Source organism: Colletotrichum lupini, chromosome 8 (genome assembly GCF_023278565.1).
Source record: "Colletotrichum lupini chromosome 8, complete sequence".
NCBI lineage: Eukaryota > Fungi > Ascomycota > Sordariomycetes > Glomerellales > Glomerellaceae > Colletotrichum > Colletotrichum lupini.
In genome coordinates, this window is record NC_064681.1 from 1300685 (window position 1) to 1313556 (window position 12872).

Here is a 12872-nt window from a genome sequence, read left to right on the forward strand (position 1 = left end):
CCTCTATGAGTTATCTATGGCCGTTGACGTTGAATCTATGTTGAGGACTTGACAGCCAGCCGTGTTCGCAGAGACGACTTTGTGTCAAGAGTTGTAAGGGACAGTCGTGGACTTCCCTCATCCCCCTCCTATACTTTTGGTTTCACCGTGGGCAATGTACCTCAGTCATCCTGCTCCGCCTTCATCTTCTCCTCTTTCGCCCACTTCACTCGCTGGTGACGGATGACCCATAGGGTGAGCACCAGCCCGATTGAGCATGCGCCAAGTGTCATCAAATACGCCGCACGATAGCAGTCCAGCCCGTCGTGGCAGACGCGCTCGCCATCCGGGCCCACTACGCTGTGCCTGTCGTAGATCCTGCCGTAGAAGATGTTGAATACATTACCAGACACCACGGGCGAGAGCGTCATAAGCCCCCAGTTCTGGCTCAGGCCGTGAATGCCGAAGGTTTCGGCCACGATGGAAGGGAAGACCCCGAAGAGAAAACCGTACGCGATACCAGACAGGCCTGAAACCAGTCCAAGCAGATGAGGGTTAGTGACGTGGAGGGCCATGAGCTGCGCCACGAAGAACACAGCACTGGATGCCACAAGGCACCACACCCGACTGCCGTGAAGGACCTTTACGATAAAGTCGGAGCCGACACCTATTGCAGTCCAAGTCAGCTTGAATCTTTGGATGAATGATAGACTAAAGCATCATACCGCTGAGAAGTCTGCCTGCGAAGCTACCAATCGATAGAATGGACACGTGCATCTGCTGCTTCGTGATGAGGTAGGCCTCATCCACCGACTCGTCATAATGACGCCAAAGGGCCTTTACGTCGTTTCCAATGTTGCTGAAGATTTTGTTAATGCCAAAGAATATCACAGGTTAGCCAAATACTGATACTCACTTGATTGTCATCAAACCGATGCCAGTAAGAATGCCCATGATGAGGAAGAATTGCCAAAAATCGATTTCACGCAAAAGAGCCCAGCCACGAATATCTACTCGATGAGAACGATCCAGATCAACACTGCTCTGCACAAAGACATCACCGGGCATGGAAGAGGAGCTCGATACCAGCGAGGACGTCTCGTCGGGCTCATAATCATCGGCTTCGACGGCTTCGATTTGCGCCTCATCAGCCTCGCGAGACGGCGCGGACGATTCGTACTCGGGATGAACCGGCTCGTGGTCGGCGGTGGAGTTGATTGTGGTAGTGGTATTATTAAGTTTGGGCGACGTACCAGGTTCAACCGGAGCGCTGCGGTGCCCATAGCCGGGTCGGTTGGGCTTGGCCTCTTCCGAAGAAGTGCGTCGAAGCTGTTGCGAGCCGGAAAGACCATCGCTTGCTGGCAGACTGTGATAGGTGGCATGAGGATAGACGCGCAGGAAGAAGAAACCGAAGAAGGTTAAACCGCAGGTCCCGATGGACAGTAAGGCCAGGAAGGCGCTGGTGTTCCCGGGGAAGAATAGACTCCCAAACGTCGAAAAGAAGAAGGCACTCAGACCAAAAGCAGCCAAGGGAAAAGCGGTGGCAGTCCCCCGATGATGAGGCCAATTGAGAGCGGATGTCTTAACAGAGGCGGCGAAAGCCAGACACCCGCCGAGGCCAGACAGGTATGAAAAGAAGCAGAGAAGCGGCACGGGGCCAGCCGCGCGATCGTAGGCGATGTGGAATGGGAAGTATCCGAGGGCGAGCAGGACGGAGCCAATAATGACGGCGGAGCGAGGTCCTTTGTGATCAACGAGCATGCCGACAGGAACGCCCAAAGAGTACATTCCCAGATTGGCGGAAAGGCCAATGAGATTCGTTTCGGTCGAGGAGAGCTTCAATCGCTCGGCGAATTGAGGGGACCATGCCGAGTAAACGTACTGTAAAGCAGGGACATATCAGCTCATGATTCACGTTGAGAGTGACGATAGGTCTGGCAGGGATGTGATCCGATCGCGCCAACTCACGTTGGTACCGCATGCTAGAGAAATGACCGTGGCTGCAACGCTGGCAACCAGCCGAGCGCGGTGCAGCTCTTTCTCCCGTGGACCTGACATTGCTTCTGCAGACTGGGCGACGATGAAATGATGTTCTCAAGATATCATGCTTCGGCCGGTTTGTGGCGGAAGGAAGATTGCTCGTCAGCGAGGGGCGGCAGCGATAATCGGCACCGATGACGGCGAAGAGTCGGGGAGAGGGGAGGGCCTTTTGCGACGGTTGGGGTTATGGTAGGTGTTTTGGTGTTTTAGTGTACTATCGGAGGAGCAGTGTTCATATCGATATTGACGAAGCCAGTAGCATGCGACATGAAGACTTGGGCGTTGTCTTAAGACTAGAGGAATCGGAATGGTAGGAAGGATGCACAGTGAGGTAAGGGGAAAAGGAAGGATAGAGGTCGTCGAGGGGCAGCGGGAAGCTTCGTTGAGTCGGAAAACGAAACGGGAACGATGCCGGATCGGATCCCTTATCTACGGGCAGGAATCACGAATCCATTCTTTTGGGGCCGCGCATGCACTTCAACTGGGAAGGTAATGGGGAATAAGGTAGGGATTCGGAGCCCTGGAGGATGCCCCTGAAGGCTAAGCTGCTGCAATGCCGTAAGATGCCGTAAGTGCCCTGCCGAGAAGACAAATACACTACGTAACGAGTACCAATGACGCTGTGCGTATTACATATTGGCTACGTAAAGGGTCTCGTACCCGGTACTTCTGTCCTCCTCGGCATCTTGGCCTGCCGCTGGAGTGCCACGAGTGCGCTGCGTTTCTGTTTCCCTAACTTCCTTTCAGGCGCGGCAGGGAAGGGTGGTGGCGCGTGCATGTGTCAACTGCGCGGCTGGAATATGGAAACCCGTGTGCCGCCGCCCTTCATCATGCCTGCCTGCTTGAATCAACAGTATATTACCTATGTGTGTGTGCCTGGTCAGTTGGGCTGATTGTCTCAGCGGGTTTTGTGTCAATGTCGGCAATTTTGAATAAGTCAGCCGAACATGGTCGCCTGTTCTTCCTCGGCGCTGGAATAGTTCGCGCGACACATGGGGAACGCTCAGTCACTTGATCTTTTTGTAAGACATCATAGACGCTACGCTAGGAGAGAATACAGTTCTGGTGAGTATCACTTCGCCCTCCGCCGGCCTGAGACCTGGAGTGGTGAGGCCACTGCAGGTAAATCCACGAGGTCGGTTCGAGCCCAGCAAGTGAATAGAGAGTCTAGTTGCCATTTCGACTGTCGAAGTTCTCAAAGCCAAGTACAGCTAGGTCCATTCTACGTAGGACGTTTTGATGTGTGGGTAGTATGACTGGGACAAGATGGATGATGTTCGGGTTGCGCAACACTGACTTGCACCATATACAACGAATCAGACATTAAGTGTGGACTCCACCGATGGGGATTGTCGCACGCAATACAGCACGACTACGTCGAATGTATGTAGCAACCCCGCTCCCCTTGCGACAGGCCATCTGCAGCTTCACAGTATTGTCTTCTTACTGTTTGGGAATATTGTCCTCGTTCTATGGGCCATGGTACACTCGGGCGGATATAGTAAGCGGTTCAGCCTGAGGAAGATCCGGATCGCAAATCAAAGGTAAAATTTAGGTACGCAAGTGTACTGGGTAAGACGAGATAGTTTCTGGTTGAGGCAGCAAATCATTGATTTGAACGATGAGCGGGCTGGTTTCCAAATGAGAAGCTTGCATTTGAGGCTGCTTGGATAGCGAATAATGGGTGATATGGTAGAGCTAGCCAGCGGCTTCTCAGATGTCCGCGTCGGGATCGTCGCGATAAGGTAACTGAGGTTGAGCAGGAAAGGCAGGTGTAAGTAGCTTCACTTCACTCGGTGCCAGGTAGACGAAAGATGTCGGGAATCGGTGCAGAATTGCCGATAGTGGATGGCCGACTTCGGCGGAGAGTTTTGGAATCCGGGGTTCGGATCCGGGTGGGGAGCCACAGTAGAGACTACGTAATCTCACGTGTATCCCAGCCTCCACAGATGGACCCACCCTTTGTGGCTCGTTACCAAAGGTACCTACGTAGGTCCGGCCTCCAAGCTACCTCTCTACCTGATCCATACTGCGCCGCGCCGACGTAAGGCATCTCGCAAAGACATCAACGACGCGACACCTCCATCTTTCCAGCGCGACCCTCGCCGAACCGACGTTTGTACCCTTTAGATCGATAGTACATACCGTAGGAAACCGGCGCCATGGGTGCTTTGCTTTCGTTGCCGCTGATGGCGGTGCCGAGCATGGGCACGGTACGACGAGTCCCCTCCCATTCCTTTCTCTACGGCTTGTAGAGCCTATCTTCACTTCACAAGCTAATACTTTACAGCTCATCGGCTTCGCTGCCAGTTGCTGCGGTGCGGCAACTTGCTCTGCAGTCTGCAGCGCCTGTGGGAAGTGCGGCAACAGGTAATTCTTCCTCCACCCCGTGAACACACCACTCTCGGTACTGACTTCATTGTAGTGTCGCCACCCGTATCGGCTACGCAGTCATGCTTCTCGTCAACTCGATCCTGTCGTGGATCATGCTCACCCCGTGGGCTATCAAGAAGCTGGAACACCTTATGCTCGACTACGTCAAAATCGACTGTCCCAACGGCCAATGCTACGGGTGGATGGCGGTCCACCGCTTCAACTTCGCTCTCGGTCTCTTCCATCTCATACTCGCCGGGCTTCTGTTCGGTGTAACATCTTCCAAGAACCCTCGCGCCGCTATTCAGAATGGCTACTGGGGACCCAAAGTCATTGTGTGGCTTGCCTTCATCGTCCTCTCCTTCCTGATTCCCGACGAATTCTTCCAGTTCTACGGCGCCTATATTGCCCGATTCGGCGGCATGTTGTTCCTCATCCTCGGCCTTATCTTGCTTGTTGATCTCGCCCATAACTGGGCTGAGTATTGTCTTGAGCAGATTGAGGAAACCGACTCCAAGGTTTGGCGGACAGTCCTCATCGGCTCTACATTGGGCATGTATCTTGCTTCACTCGCCATGACCATCGTCCAGTACATCTTCTTCGCCGGATCCGGTTGCTCCATGAACCAAGCAGCGATTACGATCAACCTCCTGCTGTGGATTGGAATTTCTTTCATCTCGGTCCATCCCACCATTCAGGAATACAACCCCAAGGCTGGTCTTGCTCAGGGTGCCATGGTCGCCGTATACTGCACCTACCTTACCATGTCCGCTGTTTCGATGGAACCCGATGACAAGCAATGCAACCCCCTGATTCGCGCTCAGGGAACTCGCACCACATCCATTGTGATTGGCGCCGTCGTCACCATGCTCACAATTGCGTACACTACGACACGGGCGGCGACTCAGAGCCTTGGACTTGGTTCTTCCGGCGGCATCCGTCTCCCAGAGGAAGATGAGCACGATCTCGTCACTCACCAGCCCAGCGCCCAAAAACAGATGCGGGCGGAGGCATTACGTCGTGCCGTTGAGGAGGGAAGCTTGCCGGCGGACGCTCTCTTGTCCGACGACGAGAGCGAGGCTGGCGGCAGTCGTGTCCACGGTGACGATGAGCGCTCACAGACGCAGTACAGCTATACCGTCTTCCACATCATCTTCTTCTTAGCCACGGCGTGGATCGCGACGTTGCTAACCCAGAGCTACGACGACCAAAATGCCGATGGCAACTTTGCTCCTGTCGGCCGGTCGTACTGGGCCAGCTGGGTGAAGATTGTAAGCGCTTGGGTTTGCTACGCCATGTATGCTTGGACGCTGGTAGCTCCAGTCGTCCTCCCAGACCGCTTCGACTTTTCCTAGATATCTGTACAAATAGCATTGTGTAGTTTCTCAGTCTTGTCAGAGCGGAACGATTTTGGGTTGCATAGTTTAAGAGGCAATAGTGAATAGTTAGTTGAATGGCATTGTACTACTCCGTTACTTTATACATGATCCGTTGGTATGATGCTGGTCTGTTTACTTCCAGCGCCATGAGCACATTTAACGGAGTCAGAAACCGCAACGCCTCATCTGGTCAGATGGACGCATTCGCTGTCAAAACTTGCGAGACATACGAGGTGCGGCAAAGGAACGATTCCGTTTCCGGGTAGGTCAGGTCGACAAGAAGTAGTCGAATTCTCTAAGCTATTCACGCTTTTCGTTGCCCCCCTTTTCTTTTTTGATTTTCCAACGCATATCGAGCGTACCAAGCCCCAACGCCGCTGTGTTCCGAAGGTGGTTTTTCTTCCACTCACTCACTACGCGTGCGGTTGACTACATTTTGACCCAATCAACCCAGGCCTCGGTACTCAAGCTCCAGCCTCTACAGGGAGTCCTTCAAGCCTGCTGGACAGCCTCAGTCGCGTGAAACCCGTCCAAGGTCACGTTGACCGCACCGGCCTGAACAAGCTACGACAGAAGTCAGTATTGGTGCCTTAGGGGCGAATCTAGTTGACAGCACTTACAGCTCGCGAGAGGTCTTCAATCAAGTCCGTTGCGTCCTCGATGCCCACGCACAAGCGAATGAGGTCTTCCGGCATCTGCCTCTCCTTCCGGGTCTTGGCGTCGATGCTGGCGTGGCTCATCTGGCAGGGCATACTGATAAGGCTGTTTACACAGCCGAAGCTAACGCTGATACTATACAGCTTAGCGGCTTCGACGATTCTCTCCGAAAGCGCCGCGTCGCCGGTCTCGAACGACAAAACAGCACCTGCACCTCGTGCCATAGACCAGTGCAGGTCGTATTGGGGGTGCGACTTGAGTCCCGGGTATCGGACCTTGAAACCATGGGACTCAAGGAACTCAGCAATCTGCTGAGCGTTGGCCTGCTGCTTCTCCATGCGGATAGCAAGTGTCTTGATGCCTCTCATAAGCAAGAAAGAGTCATTAGGCGACAGGCCGCACCCAGTGGAGTTGATGGTGAAGTACAGCTTGTTGCCAATCTCGGTATCGTTGACACCAATTACACCAGCCATGATGTCGTGGTGTCCAGACAAATACTTTGTTCCGGACTCGTAGACGATGTCTGCACCAATATCCAGGGGGTTCAGGAGCATTGGCGAGAGCATGGTGTTGTCCACGACAACCAAAGCCTTATCGTTGGCCTCGTGAACAAGCTTAGCAATGGAGGGGATGTCGACGACCTTGATAAGAGGGTTCGTCGGGGTCTCCAGCAGAACCATGGCCGTCTTTTCAGAGATGACAGGACGAATGTTCTCCACATTGGTAGTGTCCACATGGTGAACAACAATACCCTGGTTGGAAGCCAAGTAAGTGAGAAGGCGGTTGGTGCCTCCGTACAAGTCATCGCCGGTGATCACCTCATCGCCGGGGCGCAACAAGCGGGAAATGACATCCAAAGCACCCATGCCGGAGCCGACAGCCAGAGCCCTCGTGGCATTCATGATCTTGGCCAGGTGGCGCTCAAGATGAGTGCGAGTCGGGTTGCCGGACCTGGTGTAGTCGTACTCCCCACCACCAGTGGCACTGGTCTGCTTGAAGGTGGCGGACTGGTAGATGGGGATGCTGGATGCGCCATACTGGTCGTTGCTGTCAGTGTAGACCAGCTCCGTGGCGAGGGCATAGCGACGACGACCGTTGCGAGGACTAGACGGCGCGGGAGAAGGAGGAAGATCGTGTCCGTCAAGGTCCACCCGTTTGAGGGGGTCGCTGGACTTAGATGCCGCTCCGTTGTTAGGCGGTGTAGACATAGTGAGACAAAGCGTATGTAGCAATGGCGGGGTAGCACTAGTATCGAGGAGCTGCCGGCTGATCTGGTTGACAGCGGCAATTGAACGAGTTTTTCTTGGATTGAGCGATTCGACAAATGGATCTTGGCCAGTCGATGCCTGTATGTCGTCGCACTTGATGGTCGAGAGGGACGATAGGACGAAGGAAGGATAGGAAGGTCCGGGAGGCGTTCGGGATCGAGTACAGTACTACCGCTGGTCTTTCTTTAAGAGCCAGACTTGTCGCCGCGGACAGACTGAATTGCTCAGCAAATCAATTGTCCAAACGCAGCACCGGCGTACTCGATTGAAAAGCAGAGGCAATTGACGAGAAGGTTGAGAGAGCTGATAGGAGCTTGCAGGTGTGTACAGGAGAAGTTTTACAGGGACGTTAAGTGAGGGCCGACGGCGGGCTTTTGGGGGACGGAGCGTGTGACTCCAACAGCACTGGACGACCCAAGGTGTGGGCCCTTGCCGATGACGTGATTTGTCGGTGTGCACAGCGTGCCCCGAAAGTCGGCGATGGCGGGGCGGCATGAACCCTGGAAACGGCGGGGGCGACGTGGTCCGAGTGGAATGTTGGCTGGGGAAAAGGCGCGGCGTTGAATTGGCACACTGCGCTGGCGCGCCTTGATGGTAACAAACCAACGTCGGCGCAACATGCTTGACACATCTGACTGCCGTCTGTACCTGAATTTGCTCTGATGCGGCATGCCTGTGTGCCTGGCCTAGTTCTCACCTTAGGGCTATGGCGTCTTCTCAACAATACTGAGGCAATGGGCAATTCAAATCAAAAGTCGTTGCAGCCTTGGTTTACAAAATAGGGAACCTAAGCCGCTGCTGGTAGGGCGACCAACGCTTAAAATTGGCAAGTTCTCTCACGTAAAATGATGGTATTTCAGTATTCGTTTCCTCCTTGTATCGGTACATTTCTTTGTACAATCGTCTCATTATAGCATGGTTTGCGTAAGTTGCCCACTTGTAGGCAATCATGTTGTATGGTTGTTCCCGACATATCGAGTAAAAGTGCACTACCCTTTCAGAGCAGACCTCTGCCGCGTCTTTCATTTCCTTTCATACAATCCAAGTTTCTGGCCAAATCAACCCAGCTCTTCGACAATATCTTCGTACTCGTCAGCCGATGACCTCGACGCCTTGGAGTGTTTTGCATGGTTATCCATCAAGATTTGACCTCCACCCTTGCGACCAAAGAAATCCTCTGTACGGATACCTCTGAAGTTCTCTGGTGTGATGCTCGACATGGAGTTCCCGCTCGCCCGATGCTCTCGCATGTATTCACGGACCGGTGCCATAGCAGCATCACGGCATGCTTCTTTGATATCGCTGCCTGACATGCCAGCTGTGACTTTGGTAATGTACTCCACACTGAACTCGGGGTCTGTCTTTGTATCCTTCAGAATGAGCTGCAAGATCCGTTGTCGCTGCTCCTTGCCAGGAAGAGACACCGGGAATTTCTTGGGCATTCGCCTGAGAATAGCCTCATCGATGTCGTGTATTCTGTTGGTGGCACCGAGAACGACGATCCTTGCTGGCATGCCTGAAGAATTTGACGACGTCAATCCATCCCACAGGGTCATGAACCTGAATTATTAGTGACGGGAAACGATAGGATTTCTGATTCAGAACTTACTCAGCCTTGACCATTCCGCTGGCCTCGTGCTCGCCGCTCCTTCTTGTGCCCAAGACCGCGTCGATCTCATCAATGAAGATGATGGCGGGCTGCATTTTGCGAGCCAACGAAAATACAGCTCGGACCAGCTTGTTCGAGTCACCGTACCATTTCTCTGTCACTGTCGAAATATGGAGGTTGATGAAGGAAGCACCGCTCTCGTGGGCGACTGCCTTAGCCAGCATAGTTTTACCGCATCCTGGAGGACCATAAAGCAGCACACCAGAGGGTGCAGATAGCAGTGGCGCCGCGTGGGAATACAAGTGCGGCATAGTCAACGGGTAAATGACGGATTCCTTGAGTTCATCAATAATGTCCTCCAAGCCACCGATGTCTATCATACGCCGTTAGCAATATCCCTGGTGCTGATCCACCAGATCAGTAGAGCACTTACCAGCGAAGCCGATTGGGATATCCTCCGGAGCCACCATCTCAAGTGCAATGAGGTTCTCATATTCATTCAACACCAACTCTTCCGGCTTTGGTCCGCGACGGGAGACGCTGCCGTCATCTGATGGTTCTTCGCCAGGTTTCCCTACATTCTTGCCTTTGCGCAAGCGCTCTAGATGAGCCTTGGCCTGTAGCCGTGCTTGCTCGTGTTTCTCTCGATCGGGGTCGGCGAGGGTATTCGTGAGGGAAGAAAGGAAGTTTCTTGCGAGGTAAACGCCGGTTGCCATCTAGAGTGCGGTTAACATTCGGAACCAAACATGTGCTTCTGATGAAGCTGTCTACCCACCATACCAGCAACCAACAGCAAGTCCAGAGCGAAATCGCCCAGGCCCTTCTTTCGGTCACCCATGCCGAGAAGCTTTCCGACGGAACCCAGCCAACGGTCAAGGTCGCCCGTCATCAGTGTTGGCGTTGCGGCAGAGGGCCGACACGGTACGATCGGAACGGACTAGCTTGATAACTCTCGGTGGTTTATTGACGCTTGTTGGAATGTGTTCTAAGGCAAGTATCGTCGGAATCGTGAGCGGGAGGAGATCCTTTCTCACTCTCGGTGGTTCGGCAAGAGCGTGTCCAAGTGACGGGATAGAGGATTATAGCCGGCAACGAAATAGACGTGTCCAACGCCCCAGAGAATTGAATCGAGCCGACAACGCCACCCGCGGTTCACAAGGGTAGCCAGTAAATTTTCAAGCCACATTTCGCTGTGCTCCGCTGGAGAGCGCACCGCCACATGCAAAATTGCACTGAGGTGTCTTGACTCTTACCTAAGGTAAGGTACCTCACCTTACCCACCTTAGCCTTCCTAGATAAGCCGATAAGCTAGGTACCTAAGGTAAGATATGTACCTACCTTAGGTACCTACCTACCTTGGGCAAGGTAGTGGTCAGGTACCGGGATAAGCATGTCCCCCTAGGTGAGTTGAGCACCTTGCCGCGGCCCGCCTAAGATCGCCTAGGAGCACCCAAGGTGAGGTACCAATTCGGTGGCTGTCGCACCGCGGCGGCTTTGTTTACTTTTTTATCGCAAGTTGTAGTTCCTCACTTGCGCTTGCCCCTCAGCTACAACCTTGGTATTTTGACCCTGCTATCATGACCAACGCATCCGTCTGACATCGATCACCTCAGTCTAAGTGCAAAACCAATGTTATTCGATATTCTCAATACACGCCCACTTCCTCCGAGCCGATAGTCCACGAACCCCTCCCGCGCGACACAAAACGTTTCTCTCGGGCGCGTTGGCTATCCTGGCGGCGTTTGTGCTGCGCCGGTACACCCTGCCTATTTGCATCAGCCTCCGATTCAACTAGTGGTGTAAATATCGCGTACTGCGCTTTTATCTGAATCAGACTGGAACACAGATTTTGACGACCTCCTCTCCCAGCGCTAAGATCATTACCTCGAACCCAATTAAGATGTCGCCGGCGAAGAAGGCCAGGGGCAGGCCACCAGCTGCCAACAAAGTCGCAAAGCCTGCCCAGAAGGCTACAAAGGGTCGCGCGGCTGGGAAACTTGCAGCGGCGATTAGCAAAGCTGGAGAAGAGGCCATCAACGACATGTCGAGCAAGGCGAGCGGCAAGGTTTCGAAGCGAGGCCGTAAGGCTGCCGAGAAGGTCGAGATCCAAGAGGAGGATGTTGAGGACGAGGACGAGGTGAATAATGCGTCGAATGTCGACAGTATGGCCGAATCAGAAGAGGACACTGCTCCGGCGGTGAAGGCGACTACAGCAAAGACGAGAGGGCGACCGAAGGCAGCAGCTACGATAGCGACGACTACCGACACACCGAAAGGAGTGCCGAATTCTACTACGAAGGATACCGCAAAGTCGACTAAGCGAGGGCGTGGTGCAGGAGCAAAGGCCACCCGGAGTGATGAATCTGAAATTCCAGAGACGCAGGCTCAAGATGATATGGACGTCGATACGGAAGGTGATGACCAATTCGATGAGCTACCGGTGCCAAAGCCGTCAACGCATCGCCTTAATCGGACAAGCGGTAATCCAGACTTGGATGCTAGTGATGTGCAAATCCGGAGGCGCTTGGGCGACACAATCAGAAAGTACGATAACCTGGAAGCGAAATATTGCGATCTTCGGGACATTGGGGTCAAGGCGGCAGAACGCAACTTTGATAATCTCAAAAAGGAGAGTGAAGAAAGAGCCAAAAGTGAGTACCAAATGCCAATTGTAGGGGTAGCACATTGCTAATGGGATGAAGCTGCGAACGAACTCATTGCGCATCTCAAGGCCGACCTTGCAGAGCAACGTAGCTTGGCCAAAGAAGGGCAACAACGCAAAAAGCAACTGGAAGAAATGGAGGCAAAGGTGTCAGCTCTGACGACTTCCCTAGCCGACGCAAAGCAGGAAATCAAGACCCTGACGACGCGCCTAGCCGCGAGCAGGTCTGCTGAAGCTGCAGCTAGTGCCAAGGTCATACCTGGGAGCGCCGTCAAGGGTTCAAGCGCAGCTGCCAGAGCCATCGCTAGCGCGGATGTTGTGCAAACGGGACAATTGAAAGAGGATCTTTATGGGGATTTAACCGGCTTGATTGTCAGAGTCACCAAACGTGACTCGGCGGGCCAGGTCTTTGATTGCATACAAACGGGGAGAAACGGAAGTAAGTCATCGTCTTTATCAACAGTTATCTCATCATATTGACTTCCGCAGCCCTTCACTTCAAACTTGAAGTTGAGAACGAGAGCTCCGGCGAGAATTACGAGGAGGCTCATTTCACGTACAAGCCACAATTGGACTCTAACAGAGATCGCGAACTCATCGACATGCTGCCTGACTTCCTTGTTGAAGAGATCGAATTCCCTCGGCCACATGCGGCAAAGTTTTACGCGCGTGTCATCAAGTCTCTGACGGAGCGGCTGGACTAATGGGCCTGATGTAAGGACTGTTCTGGTGGTCAGAAGCTAGATGAGACGGGTGGGCGGGAAGCCTTTGAAGTTGTTCGATATTATACCCCTTAGAGACGGTGTTGATTTCTCGCGTGTGATTTCGGGACGTTCAAATGCCGCCCAAATCTGCTGAGAATTTTGGTTTTGGCGGATACATTGAGGCCGAGGCGGAATAGCTCA

At 53.4% G+C, this 12872-nt stretch overlaps 4 protein-coding genes across 4 annotated transcripts; 2 read left to right on the forward strand and 2 right to left on the reverse strand.

Annotated features, from left to right (window-relative positions):
* Positions 1–161: 161 nt before the first annotated feature.
* On the reverse strand, positions 162–2037 carry CLUP02_14869 (major facilitator superfamily transporter; the record flags this gene model as incomplete). Its single annotated transcript, XM_049293795.1, has 4 exons — positions 162–646; positions 705–838; positions 896–1860; positions 1948–2037. 4 exons carry the CDS (start codon positions 2035–2037, stop codon positions 162–164), a joined length of 1674 nt encoding a protein of 557 aa, XP_049150941.1.
* Positions 2038–4181: 2144 nt separating this feature from the next.
* Positions 4182–5747, forward strand: CLUP02_14870 (serine incorporator; the record flags this gene model as incomplete). Its single annotated transcript, XM_049293796.1, has 3 exons — positions 4182–4232; positions 4310–4389; positions 4445–5747. 3 exons carry the CDS (start codon positions 4182–4184, stop codon positions 5745–5747), a joined length of 1434 nt encoding a protein of 477 aa, XP_049150942.1.
* A 516-nt stretch (positions 5748–6263) lies between these two features.
* Positions 6264–10194, reverse strand: CLUP02_14871 (cystathionine beta-lyase; the record flags this gene model as incomplete). The annotated part of the gene is made up of 9 exons (XM_049293797.1): positions 6264–6335; positions 6392–7864; positions 7950–8009; positions 8062–8355; positions 8537–8685; positions 8760–9256; positions 9306–9678; positions 9739–10021; positions 10081–10194. 9 exons carry the CDS (start codon positions 10192–10194, stop codon positions 6264–6266), a joined length of 3315 nt encoding a protein of 1104 aa, XP_049150943.1.
* Positions 10195–11205: 1011 nt separating this feature from the next.
* On the forward strand, positions 11206–12671 carry CLUP02_14872 (chromosome segregation protein; the record flags this gene model as incomplete). Its single annotated transcript, XM_049293798.1, has 3 exons — positions 11206–11956; positions 12008–12406; positions 12457–12671. The coding sequence occupies 3 exons, from the start codon at positions 11206–11208 to the stop codon at positions 12669–12671; spliced, it is 1365 nt and encodes a 454-aa protein (XP_049150944.1).
* Positions 12672–12872: the final 201 nt, after the last annotated feature.